The sequence below is a fragment of the Schistocerca serialis genome, chromosome 2 (genome assembly GCF_023864345.2).
Source record: "Schistocerca serialis cubense isolate TAMUIC-IGC-003099 chromosome 2, iqSchSeri2.2, whole genome shotgun sequence".
NCBI lineage: Eukaryota > Metazoa > Arthropoda > Insecta > Orthoptera > Acrididae > Schistocerca > Schistocerca serialis.
In genome coordinates, this window is record NC_064639.1 from 443,088,957 (window position 1) to 443,106,656 (window position 17,700).

Sequence of the window (17,700 nt, forward strand, 5' to 3'; positions counted from 1 at the left end):
TGGCTTGATCTACCATACATAAAATTTTACTCACTTGAAAGGATCAAATACCCAATGGTTGTTCAGGTTAGTCATAGAATAACCTTCAATCCAGTCCTGGTCCATTTTCTTCAGTCCAGCAATAAAGTAGACAATAAATAACTGTACTCTGAGAATGGCATAGTTCCACAATGGGACTGGTGCATCATACTTCACTTTACAAAAAACTGCATCTAATGACCTGGAAGTATATGCAAACATAAACAACTGACATTGTTAGTAGTTCACATGAAGCAGCAAGTGCAGAACAGCAGAGAAAATGACATTACATTAAACATGATTAGGCAGTTGGTCAAGATGCCAAAACCAAAACTGTAAATTGTAAAGTCTGAAACATAGTTACTTGATTTTTTTCTCTCCATTTTACTAACACTGCTAGTAAGATCCCGTATCATAAAAATTGTTTTGTCAAACTATGGTTCATAACCTCTCACAAAACTGGTCGCCATAGCATTCTGACTAAACTGATAAAGACTTTTGTGAAGTCAAGAGGAATTCCATTATGACTATGCTTATACTTTAAACAAATCTCTGGGTTAACAGCATAATTTTTCCTATGTATAAAATTTTATTAAAAATAGTTATAAAAGCTACTCATCATATGACACTTCTATTGGCAAAAATACATATATTTAAGGCTTTTGTGCTTTGTGCTGAAAAATTTGGTTTTGAGTCTGGTGCTAGATTTGACTATCCAACTGCACTTGGCTGTCAGCATGCAATTCCTCATCCCAATTCAAAACAAAAGTGCATCTAACAAAACCTAGTCCTACAAATAGATTTAATAGAAATGTACTTCAAAGGAGAGGCTCTAGCAACACTGTAACTGTGTGCAGCATAGCCAAGAACAGGTAGCATGAACTCTGCTCTGTGCCAGAGCTGTCCCATTAGCTCAGTGAGAAAAGGTAGCTGTGAGGAATGATATGCAGACTTGCCGATGTTCGATTCATGTTCATGCCAAACATATATTCCTCACTCACTCTTCAATTAAAGCCTCAATTTGTATTCAATTTACATCTCCACAGTGTGGTATCTTGTGTATTTCTTTCTGTAATTATTACGTTTATTTAAACATTAAGAAGTAACATGAATTTCTTACAGACGTAAATGACCACTTTGTTTTGTCCATGACACAAGTAACGCCAATAGAAAATACTAGTGGATACAGTATCATCATATATCCAATAAGGTACAAAAAACACGATAGGTAGGCTACACTAGATTGCATATTGTGCTACCCACAACAATTCCATTCTGTACCATTTGATGACCATGCTTGTCTTCACAGAGCAACGTTCACTTTAGAGAAGATGTTCAAAATGACCACCTTGCATTTGCAAGCACTTTTCCACCCACTGGATCATATTTTGCTGGACCCTGTGCAACACACCTCCATCCATCATTGTCGAAGTGGTATGCATGTGGATATCCATGGGTAGAGTGCTATGAACCTGTTCCGTTAAATGCCCCTACAAACAACAATCTAGTGTATTAAGGTCTGGTGAATGTGGAGGCCAGAACATTTGATTTCCATGGCTAATCTGTTTCCTTGGAAACACTTCATTTAAATAGTTATGCACATTCAATCCAAAGCGTGGTGGTGCATCATCATCATGCTGAAACCATAACTATCACTGTACAACAAGTGAAACATTTTCTAATCAATCAGGCAAAGTACTGCAAGGAAATGTATGATACAGGGGCACATTCAATTTGTCTGGCAATAGGCAAAAGTCCAGAAGGACCCCTCCCACATTTGCGGGCCACAGTGTGTCTGAAAGCCATTTACGTGGGTGACATGCGGGTTGTGTTCCAACCAATAATGGCTGTTGTGGAAGTAGAAGCTAGATCTGAAAGTCCATATCACTTTACTTATACAATGTTCTTTGTCTTCCATTGGTGCAAAAGCCATTTGGAAAACTATTCATGTCAAATGTGGTCTCCTAGTCACTGGTGTTGAGTTAATGTGTAATGATCTGGGGGCAGTTCTTCATCGTGCAACACTTCAACAACCAATCTTTGAGAGATCTGGAAATTCCTTCGAACATCACAGATACTTTAGCAACATGGCTGGTGAATGGTTTCAAGAATCACATCCTCTGTATTTGAGGTACATCTAGTCCTTGGATGACCTCTGTCCATTACTCGTCGATGAAGATTACCCATTTCCCAAGGCGTAACTCCAGGCTATGAAAAACATTTTTATTGGGATGGTACCTTCGAGGGTACCATGCAGCATACTAATGTGCAGCAGCAGCACCTTGGTTATTAAATGCACCCAGCACCAAATGCATATCAACATATTCATCGCTTGAGTACTACATCGGGAAGCCACCCTACATGAACTTGGCAGGACTAGTTATGTTTGTGCACTGCACAGTTAGTAGACACATGCATGCATGGATCCCACTGCCATGTGAGAGACTATTGTCATATGAAAAAGTGACATCCTGCTTAAACACAGTGAGAACTAGGGAACAGATGTCTAAAAATGAAAAAGAAACCTGATGAGGATTTGAGCCATAGCTCCATGGTGGATGTGGCTTTGATGTCCCAGCAGTCTACTCAGTGAGCTACACTGGCTGGTATGGTGGTGCGGCATGATACGCATTCCTCCGTACATTCCGATGCAATGCATGATGTGTCAGTGTGCTAGCTCCCTACTTTCATACATGTGTTTTTAAAATGCACCACACTCTGATTTTGCTAGATAAACTTTTGTCTTGAATCTGGATGAGGGATCACATGCTGACTTCCAAGCGTGGAATTTTTTCTTCACCCTGAAGACAGAATAGAACATTTATTGGCATTTCAGTACTTCCATACAAATAGCTACGTCAAAGTTTACAATAAAGGCAGGAAGCAGTTATATACAATAATCACTTAGAAGCACAATCACAGTAAGTACAATGCTTCTATAACCTTCACAGGGTTTTTTTTTGTTGATGAAATCTTCTCGGGCTTCCATCCAGGTAGGTGCGTCGAAAATCCGTGATGTTTCAATGAGTGTCATTCTCATCATCTTCTGGCGAAGTGTCAATGGACCGCAGCCGTCTTCTATATATATCTGGTATCTGTTCAGTGGAGCACGGCGGCCATCCCTCCCCACGCCTCCTACTGTCGCTGGAGCGGTGTGGGAGGGGGGGGGGGGGGGCCCGGGGGAGGGGGGGGCCACACCGGCCGCCTGCCGCGTTAGTCTAGCTTAGAATCGCGGAGAGCTCAGCACGGTCGCATGATTCTCAGCTAGACTAATGTGGCAGGTGGCCAGCCCCGCACGACTTCCCCTCCCCTCCACCATCAGCCCAGCGCAGGTAGGAGGGGTGGGGAGGGATGGCCACCGTGCACTGCTGACCAGCTATATACAGAGGACAGCCGCGGTCCATCGACACTTTGCCAGAAGATGATGAGAATGACACTCATCGAAACGTCGTGGATTTTCGACGCAGCTACCCAGATGGAAACCCGAGAAGATTTCATCAGCAGTATACACCGGGAAAGCCTACATTCACAGTTTTTTTTGTCATTTGTGGATAATGCATTTCACAGCTCTCAATTCCTAAGAATCTGATAATTGAATAGATTTCATTGTGTACAACTCTAAGAATGCAGTGTGTCAGCATTAAGGAGGTCATCATTTGAACTATGTGTCTGGCAGTCTAAGCATATGTCAAAGTGCGCAGCTGTAATATGACTGCTCATGCAAAGTACAGTTATAAATATGAATCATGTGATCAGGCAATAGCAGTTACTACCTGTAGTTATTTTCCTCCTGAGGATGTAGAAGAGCTTACTTGAAGGAATATTGTGGGGTAAACATCATATGCACAGACTGAGAGAACAATTTCATTTGATGTTAGATTGCCGCATTGTCAACTTATAACCAAGACATCAGTATCTTCACAAATATCTGATTTATATTGAAGAATTTTTTTTATTGGCAGAACTCAGTACTTATACAGTATAAGATAGGGCATACAACATGCTAGTGTGACCAATTTTAGGGTATTATTACAATGTTTTGGATCCTTGACAAGGAAGCATGACAGAAGACACCAAACAGATTTAGTGCTGGGCAGCCAGGATTGTATAGTTCATACATAATACTTCAGCATGTCACCACTGGAGTCAAAATAAAATAGCACAGCCCATTGATAAAGTAGAGTATCGGTGCAATAATAATTTTTCGGCATTTGAAGATCCCTCACTTAATAATCATTTCTGAAACATGAGTTAGCTGATATCAATCTTCAAGCACCTGCCATTCAGATTTTTCAGAATTTCTGTGACACTCTACTCTGTGTTGAACAAACCATTTGTGCTGCCCTTCTTTCTATACTGCCAATACTCATCATAGACCAATTTGGTACAGGTTCCATGCTGTGTCTTCCCTATCAAGAAATCCTTATGACAATTGATATGCCGTATAATTGCTCTTCTGTCAATAAGCACTGGTGTGAAACTGAGTCAAATGATTTTCAGATGTCAAGAAGTACTGCATCAACCTGATTTCCTTGTTCCTTGGATTTGGGGATTTCATGCCAGTAAAGCATGAGGTAGGTTTCGGATAACCGTTTTTTTCAAAATCCAAACTGGTTGGCACGAAGGTCTTCTGTTTGAAATACTTCATTATGTTTGAGCTCAGAATTTGATCTAAGAGTCTACAAATAAAGGAGGTCAGTGACACTGGATGGTAGCTATCTGGATCACTTCTCCTGCCTTAGTTGTAAGTGGGTGTGAATTATGCTTTTTTCCAACCACTAAGCACAGTTTTTTGTTTGAGAAATATATGGCACATTATGGTTACGAGAGGGGCCAACTCAGCTTCAAATTCTCTATAGATTCCAATATGGATTCAATTAGGCCCTGGGGCCTTGTTCAGTTTTAGAGACTTCAGCTGTTCCTTGAGCCCAATGACACTTAATAGCTACATCACTAAATTTTTCAGTAGTGTGAGGATTAGGCTGTAGTAGTATTTCTGGATCTTTCTTTACAAAAGGAACAGCTGAAACAAGAGTTTAGCATTTCTGCTTCTCATTTGCTAGCATCAATCTCAGTTCCTGTGTCATGCATGGGTGTCTGTACATTAACTGTGTCACTATCAAGAATTTCTTTGGGTTTTTTGAGAGGTTGTCAAAAACATTACTCCACAGTAGTCATCGAAGGCTTCACGTATAGCTGTTTCACAGTAAAATGTTTTTCATTTAGAATTCCTCTAAATATAGCCCTCTGCTTTCTTTTACAAAGAGTGTCTGGGGAAAGTTTCTTTAGAGACTGTGTATCATGGGAGGTCTCCCCATTATAACATGTTCTATGAGGTATACATCTATTCAGTGCTTGGTCGGCTATTCTTTTAAAATTCATCCACAATTCCTTTAAAGTCCCTAGCCAGAGCTGAATGTGCCTGCCTGAAACACAACACTGCTTCATCTTTATCTAGTTCACTGAACATGTAAATCTTTTTATTTCTCTGACCTTTGTAATTTGGTAAGGATTGTTGCTACAAATGCATCATGCTTGCTGGTACCATTTTTGTTTTGGATATCATGAATGAGATCAGATCTATTTCTAGTCATTTGATGTAATATATTTGTCATGAATTTTATCTTAATTATCTCTATTTTAAGTAGCTTTCAAAAGAAATCGTTCAGCATTGTTTCTCATGGTGTCTTGTCATGAAGACCACTCAAAAAACTATCAATTGTTAGATGATTTAAATCTGCTCCAATGGTGACTGTATAATTGGGGAATAATGTGTACTAGCAAGCTGAGGTTCTCTCTCAGTTTTTGGTTACGTCTGAGAGTGAGTCCGGTGGTTGATAGCAGGACTCAGTTCTGAGTTTATGCCCAACATTGATACCGAGTCCAGGTCAAATTAATGTGTAAGCACAATAAATTTAATGTTAATAGAAGACTAAAAAAAAATGAAAAAAAGTTGCAAATTGAAACACATACATTCTACAATTTGTTACTCTGCGTGAAAAGACAATATAGAAGTTTTTATGGCAAGATGCCTTGAAAAAATGAAATATTTACTTGAATATCATTACCTGAAGATTTCACCATATTCAGAAGCTAAATATGTTCTGTTATTGTTCAACTGCTATTTGACTGGCAGTACACCACTTTTTATTCTGCCACTTAAGTTCAACAATACTATAATTCTGCCTCTATTATAACAACAATGAATTTAAATATAAAATTTAATAGGTTTTTTCCATGTTTCTGACATTTTACCAGAAACTGTATACGTTGGGCAAATTTTGCTCTAAAGTTTCAGATGACTTGCATGCGCTGTAATATGATAGCCAAACTCATATTTCCAGTTTTGAAAACTATTTTTGTTAAAAAAATAATTACATACAGTTATAACTAACCTTAGCAAATAATTAAACATGTATGCACAATATATTTTTGTAATACAATGAATGTGGAAATAAACTTTTCCTTACCAATAATGGTTTGCATTTGACCCTAAGAGTAATAAAGCAATGAGCCCATACAGGTATGTGTGGTTGTTCCAAGTTGCTTTGTCCAACAGAAATATGTAAAAATATGGAAGAATAAATGCAACACAACTCTTCTTAAAATGAAATCCAAGCATAATTCCAAAGGCTCCTGAAAAAGTAAATTTGTGTTTTGCATTAGCATGAGTAAAAATGGGTTGAGAAAACAGGATATTTCTGTGGCGTTATAGATGCATGAAAGTAAAACAATACGCTAAGGACTCTGTCTTGAAATACTACAGACATTCATTATAAAAGTAGCTGCCAACAGCCTGGAGAAGGTGGTTCTATTTTTTGGACAACCAGTACGAGGCTGCATGACAACTGTCATAATTAGTATCTTACCAACTCTGAAGCACACATGTAAGTATTACAGTGAGTTCTCCTGTATTGAGTCTGACAAACCTGAAATACTACATGCAGATTACAGGCAACACTAATTAAGAGAATGCAATTGTTTAATATTTATTGTTCGTTTCTCACAACTGTGGCAACGGATTAACATTTACACCATATTTTTCTGCAAGTTGTGGTGCTAGCAATATGGTGTGGTGGTTAGTGTTACTGGTTCGCATGCTGCAGGTTGTCAGTTCAAAACTGAATATCAACAATGATTTGTTATATAGAAGTTATAATTTCTGGAATGTTCTTGAAATATCTTATGTGTATAATGTTTGTATATTCCAGAATATTTTATGTTTGTTTAATAGCTGCACTCTCCATCAGGAAGTAATTTCTGTTGCAGCTGTATGCTAGTGTTCATAATAAACATGCTTTCAGTGCTAAGTATTGTACTTCATTAATGACCCTACTTTGGAACTGAACTTGTGTCTGGTTTCAATGTTTGGTGGAGGCACTGGGCGCTTTAAAACATCTACATCACAGTGACTCCAATTAAGAAATGTAAAAGCTGTCACATACATGGACAGGAACCAGAGTACAAGTAAATACATCATTCTCATGGACCATATATTCAGAAAACCAATGGATTCCAAGCCAGCAGTAAGTCAGCTGCACATTAGGCATCCATCAGTGTTGTCTGTAGGTGCTGGTCAAAATCTGATGAAATGGCTGAAAAGATTTGACCAAATCACCAAGTAAAACAGATGGGATGACATGATATGTTTGGCAAATGTGTACTTTCACTTGGAGGACACAGTCCAGTAGTGGTTTGAGAACGATGAAGAGATCTGAGATAAAGTCCAGACCAAACTGAAGAAAGCATTTGGCAATAATCAATAGCAATTTCGCTTAGCAGAAAATAACTGAAGAACAGGGCTCAATGTCATAGCAAAATGACAGAGCCATACATACAGAATGTTTTGGCCCTTGGCAACATTATGAATCCAAATATGACAGAAGTGAACAAAACCTTACCTTTGATGAAAGGAGTTGCAACATTCATATACCAAGCTCATCTGATAAAGAATATCATAACACAGAAGAATTCATCATGTGGTGCCAGTGCATCAAGGAAATGCAATGGGAGAGAGATGGATGAAAGAATATGATGGAAATAATAGAGAATGATGAGCAGAAGTGTTATTGAGTTATTGATCTTTGGTATTAAACTCCACCTCCAGTCGAATGCATGGTGATGAATGGACACTGCCAAGTATGGTCAAATGACAACCCAGCTGTTGTGCACTACAAATGTTCGACAACTATTATGCTGTAAGATATCAACTATTACATAAGTTCTATTCACACCAGTCCACTGCAGATGATTATAGTCAACCTGTGGGCCTACACTCATCACTACACCATGAATGAGGTTACTCACGTATATGCCATAGCTGTTAAGAGTACCTGCTGCTCAACTAGCTGCCAAGCTCAGGAAAACTAAGCAAGATCACATTTATGGAAGTGTAGCCACTTGAAAATCCTCTGTGGATGATAGGAATGCTCAATGAATGCCAAGCAGTCTGGGTGCCAGTTGACTCAGGGGCTTCTTTTTCTGTAATGTCAAGCACTTATCACTGTCATCTAAAGAAGGCATTGGTCCACGATGCTAAAGGAATTGTGTAGAAGGTTGCAAATGGGAAAAGTCCAGGTGACATAAACATGCATTGCAAGAAAAACTATCAATGACACAACACAACCCTTTGAATTTGTTGTTTTAACAGAAAGTAGTTGTGGTTATTCTTGGATGTAACTTCTTGCAGGCATCACTAAGATCAGAAGCTATTCCAACAAACACATGTAACAACATGTGGTTGTTTGCTGAAGAAGACATTGATATCCTGCTACCATCATTGATATGAGTTCCAGTTATCAATTGGAACACACCGTTAAACTGTGAACCTTTTTTTGATTGGTTGATTACAAAAGGCTACACAGGTTCACTCAAGAAATCTGTATGTCAGGGGGTGGGAAAGCATTGTGGGTGGGCAAGTAGAACTTTGAATCATTAACTGTCACTAGCAGCCACGACTCACCTCTAAAAGTATATGCAGAGGGACCGCCGAACCGATCCAGGAAAGAAAGCTTAGTGTCATTGATGAAAACTCATACTCCATTACCACAACAGGAGACACTGGTGATGAAGCTACTATCAAACTGCCAATATGATCTGGCCTGACCAAGGAACAACAGAGGTGAGCAATAGCAATGATATGTCAATTTTTGGATGCGTTCAAGTCCATAGTGGAGAAAAGACAGCCCATAATAAAACACAATACCAACACTGGGGATCATCCACCAATTATCCAGTGATCATATAAAGTTTTGTAAGCTGAATGATGGGTAATACTGGAAGATGTGGAGAAGATGCTGCTAGATGACATCATTTAACCTTCACAAAGTCCTTGATCCTCTCTGGCAGTCCTTGTGAAGAAGGATGGCATATGGTATTTCTTTACCAACTACCAATCATGTGACAAAATCACAAACAAAGATGTCCATCTATGGCCATCATGCTTTGATGCACAGGTGGAAAAATTCTCCTTCAAGCCTGCCTGCCCATCTCAATTGCAACCTTTAAAGAAACTTAAACTGTCGCCATGGAGACACAAGAGTACTGGTGTACTGAAGCACAGTGGTTAAAGCAGATCAACTTGAGTTTCCACAAGCCTTTGGAAGCTTCATGGGACCAGTTCAGCCTGCTGCGTCTAATAACAAGTTGTGCTATATATGCGACAAGACTAGCCAGGTATATGTTTGCACAGGTAGTTTCAGTGCAGTTCATTTATCATAATAATGGGAGCACCAAAACAAACAAACCAAACTTAAAGGCAACTGAGGAGAAATTACGAACTAGGAAATACGTATCAGTCAGGAAATGGAGCCCAAGTCCACCAGGGAAAATGTTGTCATGTGTTTATAAAGCAACTTCAAATAAATTAGTAGGTGTCTCACAGTGCAGATTGTGTAAAAAGTTACTAAACATTCATTTGGAAACCTCGAGCGTGTTACAACATTTCTGTAAATTTGACCAGCAGTTTACACACTCCAGAAATATTTTGAAAGAGGACAAAGACTTAGTGGCTGATGATGTGTGGAAATGTGTGCTAAGGACTTGAGACATTCTAAATTTAAGGCAAACATTAAATGAAATAGGAAAGAAATACGGCTCAGTGGATATTAAAAACCACATTGTACTGGTATGCAACATAGTACGAAGACAGCTTAGTATGAAAGAAAAGCTTCTCTTTCAGACATGCACTTCTTACATTAACATAATATGAAAAACAAACTTAATGTTTACTAAAATGCACTAGAGGAACTGAGATTGAACTATTTTGGCCACTTAGAATATATTCAGCAAACTCAAAGTACAAATCCTGGAAAAGTAATTAAAAGTGGTCTAACTGGAGTCATATTTGGCTGGAACATTAAGGCAACAGTAAATAGACTTCCAAACCTTACTTTAGTTGGCTTTGCAGTATAATAGACATCTTCAGAGGTTTTCCTGGAATGAGGCACAAGAAAGATCCTTCCTTATCCTTAAGGAGGCGCTAACATTTTTCCAGTTCTGGCATTGTATGACAAGAATGCTGATACAGAACTTCCCAAAGCCAATAGTGGTTTTGGAGCAGGGGCAGTTCTAGTATATCTGGGAAGGTGCTGAAAAGGTGATAGCTTATTTTTCAAGAGTACTTTTTAAGTCTGAGAATAACAGCTTTACAGCTGAGAAGAAGTGCTTTGCAGTTGTTTGGGTCACCAACAAGTTCTAGCAGAATTTATTTGGCAAACCATTCACTGTTGTGTTGGATGACCATTCTGTATGCTGGCTGGCTAGTCTGAAAGATCTGTCAGGTCAGCTGGTGAGATGGCAATGATGCTTCAGGAGTACAACATCACAATAGCATACAAAAATGAATGCAAACACTGAGGACACTGACTGCCTTTCAAGAAATCCTTTGGCAGAACACAGCAGCATGGACAAAATCTCAATCACCACCACATGAAATCACATTGCTGCTGAACAGAGGGAAGATCCAGCATTTCTGAAAACCACAGAATCCTGGAGAATGACGAACTCACCAAAAGAGGATTCCAGATGATAAACGGAACATTGTGAGACTATGACTTGATGGTGTGGAAATAGCTGTTCATGACCCTAGCTCATTTTTGGCTTAGTATTTCCATGACGCTCCAGCATTTAGTCACCTGGAATTTGTGAAGACTCTAGACGAAATCATATGCAGATATCACTGGCCAGGTCTCTACCAGTCCATTACATACTATATGAGCCACTGTAAGGAATGCCAATAATGAAAGCACATGCCATGATTATCTCCTACCCTGCCTGCACCAGCATCATCCCACTGAACTGGAATTGACCTCTCAGGGGTGTTTCTGAAGTTGACAAATGATAATCGATGGGTGGTAGTCTGTGCTGACTGTCTCTCACCTATGCTGTCACCAAAGCTGCACTTACTGCTGGAGCTCTGAAAATTGAAAGTTCCTTGTAGAAGATGTCATGGCAAAGTACAGAGCACCTCATGTAATGATCAGTGATCATGAAAAAGTTTTCCAGTCAAAACTAATATCACAGGTAATTTCACATTGCAACATCACCCACAGGATGACAACTGCCTACAATTCATAGACAAATTGTCTCACACAATGCTTTAATAAAACATTGGCAGATATTCACTCGATGTGCATTGATGTCAAACAGAGAATTTCGATACAATATACCCATCATGACATTCGCATCCAACACAGCAAAGCAAGACACTAACCGCTACACACCATTATTTCTGTTCTATGGTCATGATGCCATAACAACAATGGATACACTGCTCCCTTTTTAATCAGACAACAGTCCAGATGACTAACTAAACAGCTCGTCACCAAGACCAAAGAAGCAAGACAGCTGGCTTGCATAGGAACGTTGCACACCCTGGAGAAAGACTGAGAGCACTATAACGCCAAGCATTGGTCAGGGAGATAGAGCCTAGAAGACTTAGTATGGATTTTTATGCTGTGGGGAAAGTGGGACTACCAAAAATGTCACTGAAGTGCTACTTTGAGCCATGTACTTCATTGCCTGTTAACCATCACATATGAAGTCGAGGATTATGACCCGTCATAAAAAGACGAAAGCACAGAGACATCATCCATATCCTCCATATGAAGACAGTCTAGAGGCGCAGAGTGATGATTGGAGTTTAGAAGACCCACTTGAGACTGTGAAGCTTTAATACTCATCATACTAAAAAGGATGTAATGACAGGACCAGAACACAAGGATCTGCCAACACTGCCAGAACCATTGAAAAGATCTGGATCCAGGGTGGAGCAATGCCATGTGCTGTGATGCTACAGTGTGGCGTAAAGGTTACCATCACTGGCTGGTGTGCTGTGGGTCACCAGTTCAAACCCAGCCACCAGCAATTATTTGCTATTTAGAATTTTTCCAAGGTGCTAGAAATATATTTGTAATGCTTACATTTTCTGGAATATTCAGTGTTTGTATAAACAGCTGCATTCTGCATCAGGATGTCATTTCTGTTTGGCTGTACGTTGGTATTCATAATAAACATACTTTCAGTTCAGCACTTGATTGATGACCCTGCTTTGGATTTGGACTTGTGTGCCATTTCTATATGACAATATGGCTATTTCAGCTGTTAGTACACCATCTTTAGTAAAAGAGGTGAATAGTACACACAAGAATAAACGTGTGTGGCTGGGAAATTTAGTCATACAGCATGACTGTTGTTAAGCGTGATACCTAAAACAAGTTTTTTTCCCCTCAAAATTTTGATTAAATGTGATGTACAGTTCTTTATCAGCAGCTGTTATATATGATTGGTGCCAGTTACTTAGCAGAAAGACAGTAGTTTTGCAGTGATGTGACACTTTTATTCCAAGAAAGTAGATGGCAGGCAGGTACAAAATACATTGAAGGCAGTTCATAGTTAATCTGCACTAGCATTCAAGACAGTTTATTAACAGGTAAATGTATATAAGTGTTGTCATAAGAACAGGGATAATTTAGCACATTCCTGACAACCAAATGAAGTTTCTTCTGAACAAAAGAACAGATAAATTAAGCACCTTTTATGAAAAGACACATAATATCTAGAATTAAGTTCTTGGTATGATGAAACTGTGTTTGAACAAATCTTGTGTTTCTTTTGTTTGAGCTAAAATTATTTGAGGAAGAATATTTCAAAATTGAGCTTGGAAAATCTAAAGAATAATTTGAATGGTTTCTGGCATTGTTAGGAAAATACAACAAAACACATAGTCAGCATCACCCCACACATTCAAAAACAAAGGATTTTTGAAGGTGAAACTGCACTTAAAAAGCAGGAATAAAATAAATTAGTGTACACAAAAAATGGCTCTTTCTCTGAGATAATACATCTGGGTGCATGCCAGCCACTGAGATGACTAAATTGTTTTTGAAATAGTTCTCTGTAGACCTAGTACCCAACGTCTGACTCATATGATCAGTACTGTTCTCTAGTTTCAAAATATACCTTTGAAAGAAGAATAAAGATGTTATCTGCTTGAGATGAAACAAATTTATTTTCTTGAGGAACAAAAATATTTTAAACTTGTCAGGTCAAATATATTAAGATGAATAAAGATTATGTTACAGTTTTCTGCTGCTATAAAAAAATTTATTGTAATGTTTTTTACCAGAATTCTCAATCTATCCTACGTTAGGTTCAATACAAACTATTTCAGTAAACATTGACTTGATTTCTGTTTGAAACATTGATAAATACTTGTAGTCATTATCAATCTTTAATTGTGCACCTCAATATATTTTTAACAGACCTGCCAACTCTGCTAGTGATTGGTTGACACATGATGTTACTTTGTACTGTTAGCAAGAATTTTGGTTTGCTACATTTCATTGGGGTGTGCCTATGTTTGGATTATGAATTTTACATTCTAGCCTTGTGATTTTTCTACATGCACTGAAAGAATGTGCCCCATCACAATAGTGACACTCTGTATAATCCTAATACAGAAGTAAAAATACAGGTAACTTTCCAACTTCCCTTCTTTTCATTCTTCAGTCCATTAAAAATATTTATGGTCAGTATTTTTGTACATGGCTGCACTACAGCAATTGTCAGAGACCAGGAAATGAATCCAAAGCAGCCAATCAATTGCAACAGAAGGTAGTTTTATTCTAAGGTTAAATAAAACCACCTTTCTTTGAACTGGTTTGATGCTTTGGGTTCATTTACTTATTTATGATCAGTTCATTTTTATCTCACCTGTAACTGAACCATCGGGTTCTCAGATGTGTAATATTGTTGTCACTTCCTGTGTCTCTTATCATTCACATGTTGGTCCTCCCAAAAGCCATGCGCGAAAATGCAATTTTTCATGTGCCAACATTTTCCGAGCAATATGAATAGGAACCTTTTCCCCTTCACCCAGATCTCCAGAATGGCTCTCTCACTGGGTAGGTTGGAAAGTCACAAGAGGAAGCAGCATAATCACCCTTGCAGTTGATACAGTGAGGCGATGGAGATGGAAACTCACCCTCATGAGCGTCCCTGCCACAGGTTACACATTTGTCTCCATTTTCATGAGATTCACAGGTATGGTTGTAGTGCTGACATTTGTAGCAATGTCTGGGATTCGAGATATATGATCTGACAATAATAGCTTCATAGCCAGCCTTAGTTTTTGGTAGAAGTACCACATGGTCAAATGTGAGGAATAAAATGTGGTTTGGCACTAATTCATTACATGGTGAACTGCAGTCACTCCCTTGTCAGTGAGATGGGCTATTATTTCCACCTCAGCCAGGCCATCAATCACGGAACTCAAGAGGGTGGTGGGTCTCTACTTTGTCAGGGTAGGTGTGGAAAAGTGTCGCATTGAGCAGTTTCTGTGTCTATAAAACGCTATCCATCTCCAAAAGCAAGGTCCCATGATGCAACTGAGAGCAGGACTTCACAGGACCAGCAATGGCATCTACACCCTTCTGAATAACCAATGATTTAACTGTCATGAAACTGTGACCATCTCCTGTGTGTAACACCATGATGTATCCAGGTGCAGCTACGAGAGCCAGTGGTTCTTTCATCTCAACCCATTTATGTTCTAGAGACAGGGAACTCATCACGGAGAAATCTCCCACGATTGCTAGCATCTCTGACGGCCCACTCCTTCTTGCTGGGGACCCACCTCAGGTGGGGCTCACCTGCGTTAGGTGACTGTCCACACCTCAGGTCACACCTCCCATACACCAGACAGAGGGACCAATCGACATAGAGGAAGGTACCAGCTCAGTCAGTCACCCCCCTCTGGGTCTGGCCTTTACCAGTGTGTATGTGCGAGCCCTATTTGTATGGGATTTCCCAGTCACTTTTCATGCATCTAAAACACATGAGCTGTCCTTCAGGAATGCACAGGGAGGAAGAAGAAGAAAAGGAAAAAGAGAGACCTCAAACACCAAATGGGAGGAAGTGTAAGAAAAGGAAGGACAGAGAATGAAAGATGTGTGGACAGGGCAAATCCATACACAGTTTTACCAAGAACTTTGGTTTCCTGAAGATGGCACATGACTCAATCCCAAGAGAGGGGAAAGGATAGCATGAGGATAGATATGCAGTGCAGAAAGGGAAGTAGCACTGCAAAGGCTGGGCCCCGTGGTAGCCAGGTGCGCGCGCGCGTGCGCACACACACACACACACACACACACACACACACACACACACACACACACACTAAATAGTGGTGAGCCTCCCAGCAGGTCAAAAGTAGACTGTATCCAACTCACCAAAAGTTGAAAGCTGCCATCCTAGTGGAAGAAAAAACCTCTACAAGCATATTCTTTTTTTCCTTCTACGGCTATTCTTTCCTTCCTGAATTATTCAGACCAAGTTGTATATAGCAATTTCTGTCTTTAAAGTATTTTTATGATAAGCTGCCCTTTGAGGATCTGATTATTATCTGCATCTTGTGTCTATCTGATTGATCCAGGGAACAAAATAGACAATTGCATAATATGGGAGTGTATGGTGGTAAACAAAACATTAGTAAAACAGATACTGGCTAGAAAGCTTGAAGACTGACACATTACGATGGCCCTCATAGTTACTGGGTCACTCCTGATGTGTGAAAGTTTTTAACCCCAGTGACGGCGTTAATGAAGTGATTAGGGGTAGAGCTAGTGGTTCAATTTCGACTCTGCTCCATGGAATCCTTCAGACTTATTGAATCCATACAGAGTTATGTGAATAAATCAAAAAGGCTGAGATGATCCCATCTCAAGTCCAGTACCTCATCACTGCACTTCCTCATTTGGCTTCGAAGAATTTGCTGTTTCTAACAAAATGCATGTTACATGCGTATTGAAACTGAGTAACTGAAATATAATCTGGTCACCTCTGCATGGTTTATGATGCTGCAGATAAACACTGTCCTTCACCACCATAATTCCTGTAATTCCACAACCATATCCTCCAAACTTCCACAAGCCATTATTTTCACTGCCTTCTTGTCAGTATCAGTTGTCACTCAAGGTGGTCTTCAACACTTTCTGTAGTAACAAACAAGTCTGAAATTGTGCTATAAAGCATATCACACACACAGTCACTTCCTCATATTAACAGACTGTTTGAAATAAATCAAAGATGAGCACCTTATCAAACACTAAAATAGTAATAATTTAACTATGAGCACAAACTGTTATGTCATTCTGACATCCAATGCACTGCTGAACTCTACAAAGTTTCCATACCTTTATTTGATGTGTAAAAAATCAGCATGTGTTAGCAACAAATCACACACTTTCATGCAAACCATGTCAAACAAGAAACATCAACATGCTGGAGTGATAAATATATGATGAACCATGCTACAAAATGCTCTTGCAGTGCATAATTCCAAGAAGGACTTCATCAGACTATGCCCACTTCCTGCAGATATGCTTCAATAAGAAAATTTCCAAGCAGATTAAAAGTGAGAGAATGTGCTGATTTCACCAGGAAATAAGCTAAGGATACTCGCTGTAAAATTTTGTGTAGCTCACCCCAAATATCCAGTCTGTGAGCCACCTTCCAATGCTTCCACCAGTTATGTCTTCACAGTTCCCAGTCTTTTGTAGTATTAATAATCTTATGACCCTCTCTCCTGTCATAAATAAAGCATCAAAAACCAGTAGGATTCCTTTGTTCCACTTACCAGTTGATGAAATAATAAAAACTGGAACAGGGCTGACATAGGTACAAAATACATCATATGGTTGAACCTATACCTTTGTCATACCTTGTGGAAGTTCTTCAACGACACAAATGACAGATGGGAAATAGGAAAAAGAAAGAGGATATGTAGTTGGTGGGGAGTAGAAGTGACTCTGAATACTGGTTGAGACACACGCAACTTTCAGAAAAGAGGCGAAAAGTAACAATTGTGGACTAAAAAGATGAGACTCAAATTTTAGTTTACTAATGATAAGTTTATTTATTCAGCATATGGCATACATGGTGTTTAAAAATACAGCCCAGTTAAATACATGCAGTCAATTACATGCAATAAAATCAACTTTATCTACAATAACATAACACTGAGATGCAAATATTACATCATCATATACACTGTCATATGACAAGTGAAAATACCTGTCCTCTTGCACTCACATTCTTGTACTGTATGTTTGACAGTGAGACCATAGCATGCACACAATTCAGAGACAACAACTTGTTTCACATGTACATGAAGCTTAGAAT

The 17,700-nt window shown here is 39.1% G+C and overlaps 1 protein-coding gene across 3 annotated transcripts in view; it reads right to left on the bottom strand.

The window, feature by feature from the left end:
* The window catches only part of LOC126457321 (vitamin K-dependent gamma-carboxylase), a 73,326-nt gene that overhangs the window by 39,926 nt on the left and 15,700 nt on the right, over positions 1-17,700 (bottom strand). For all 3 annotated transcript variants that reach the window (XM_050093513.1, XM_050093514.1, XM_050093515.1), the window contains 2 exons: positions 6,489-6,654; positions 35-220 (listed from right to left, as the gene is read on the bottom strand). In XM_050093513.1, coding sequence (XP_049949470.1) covers positions 35-220; positions 6,489-6,654 — 352 coding nt within the window. The remainder of the gene's footprint in view (positions 1-34; positions 221-6,488; positions 6,655-17,700) is intronic.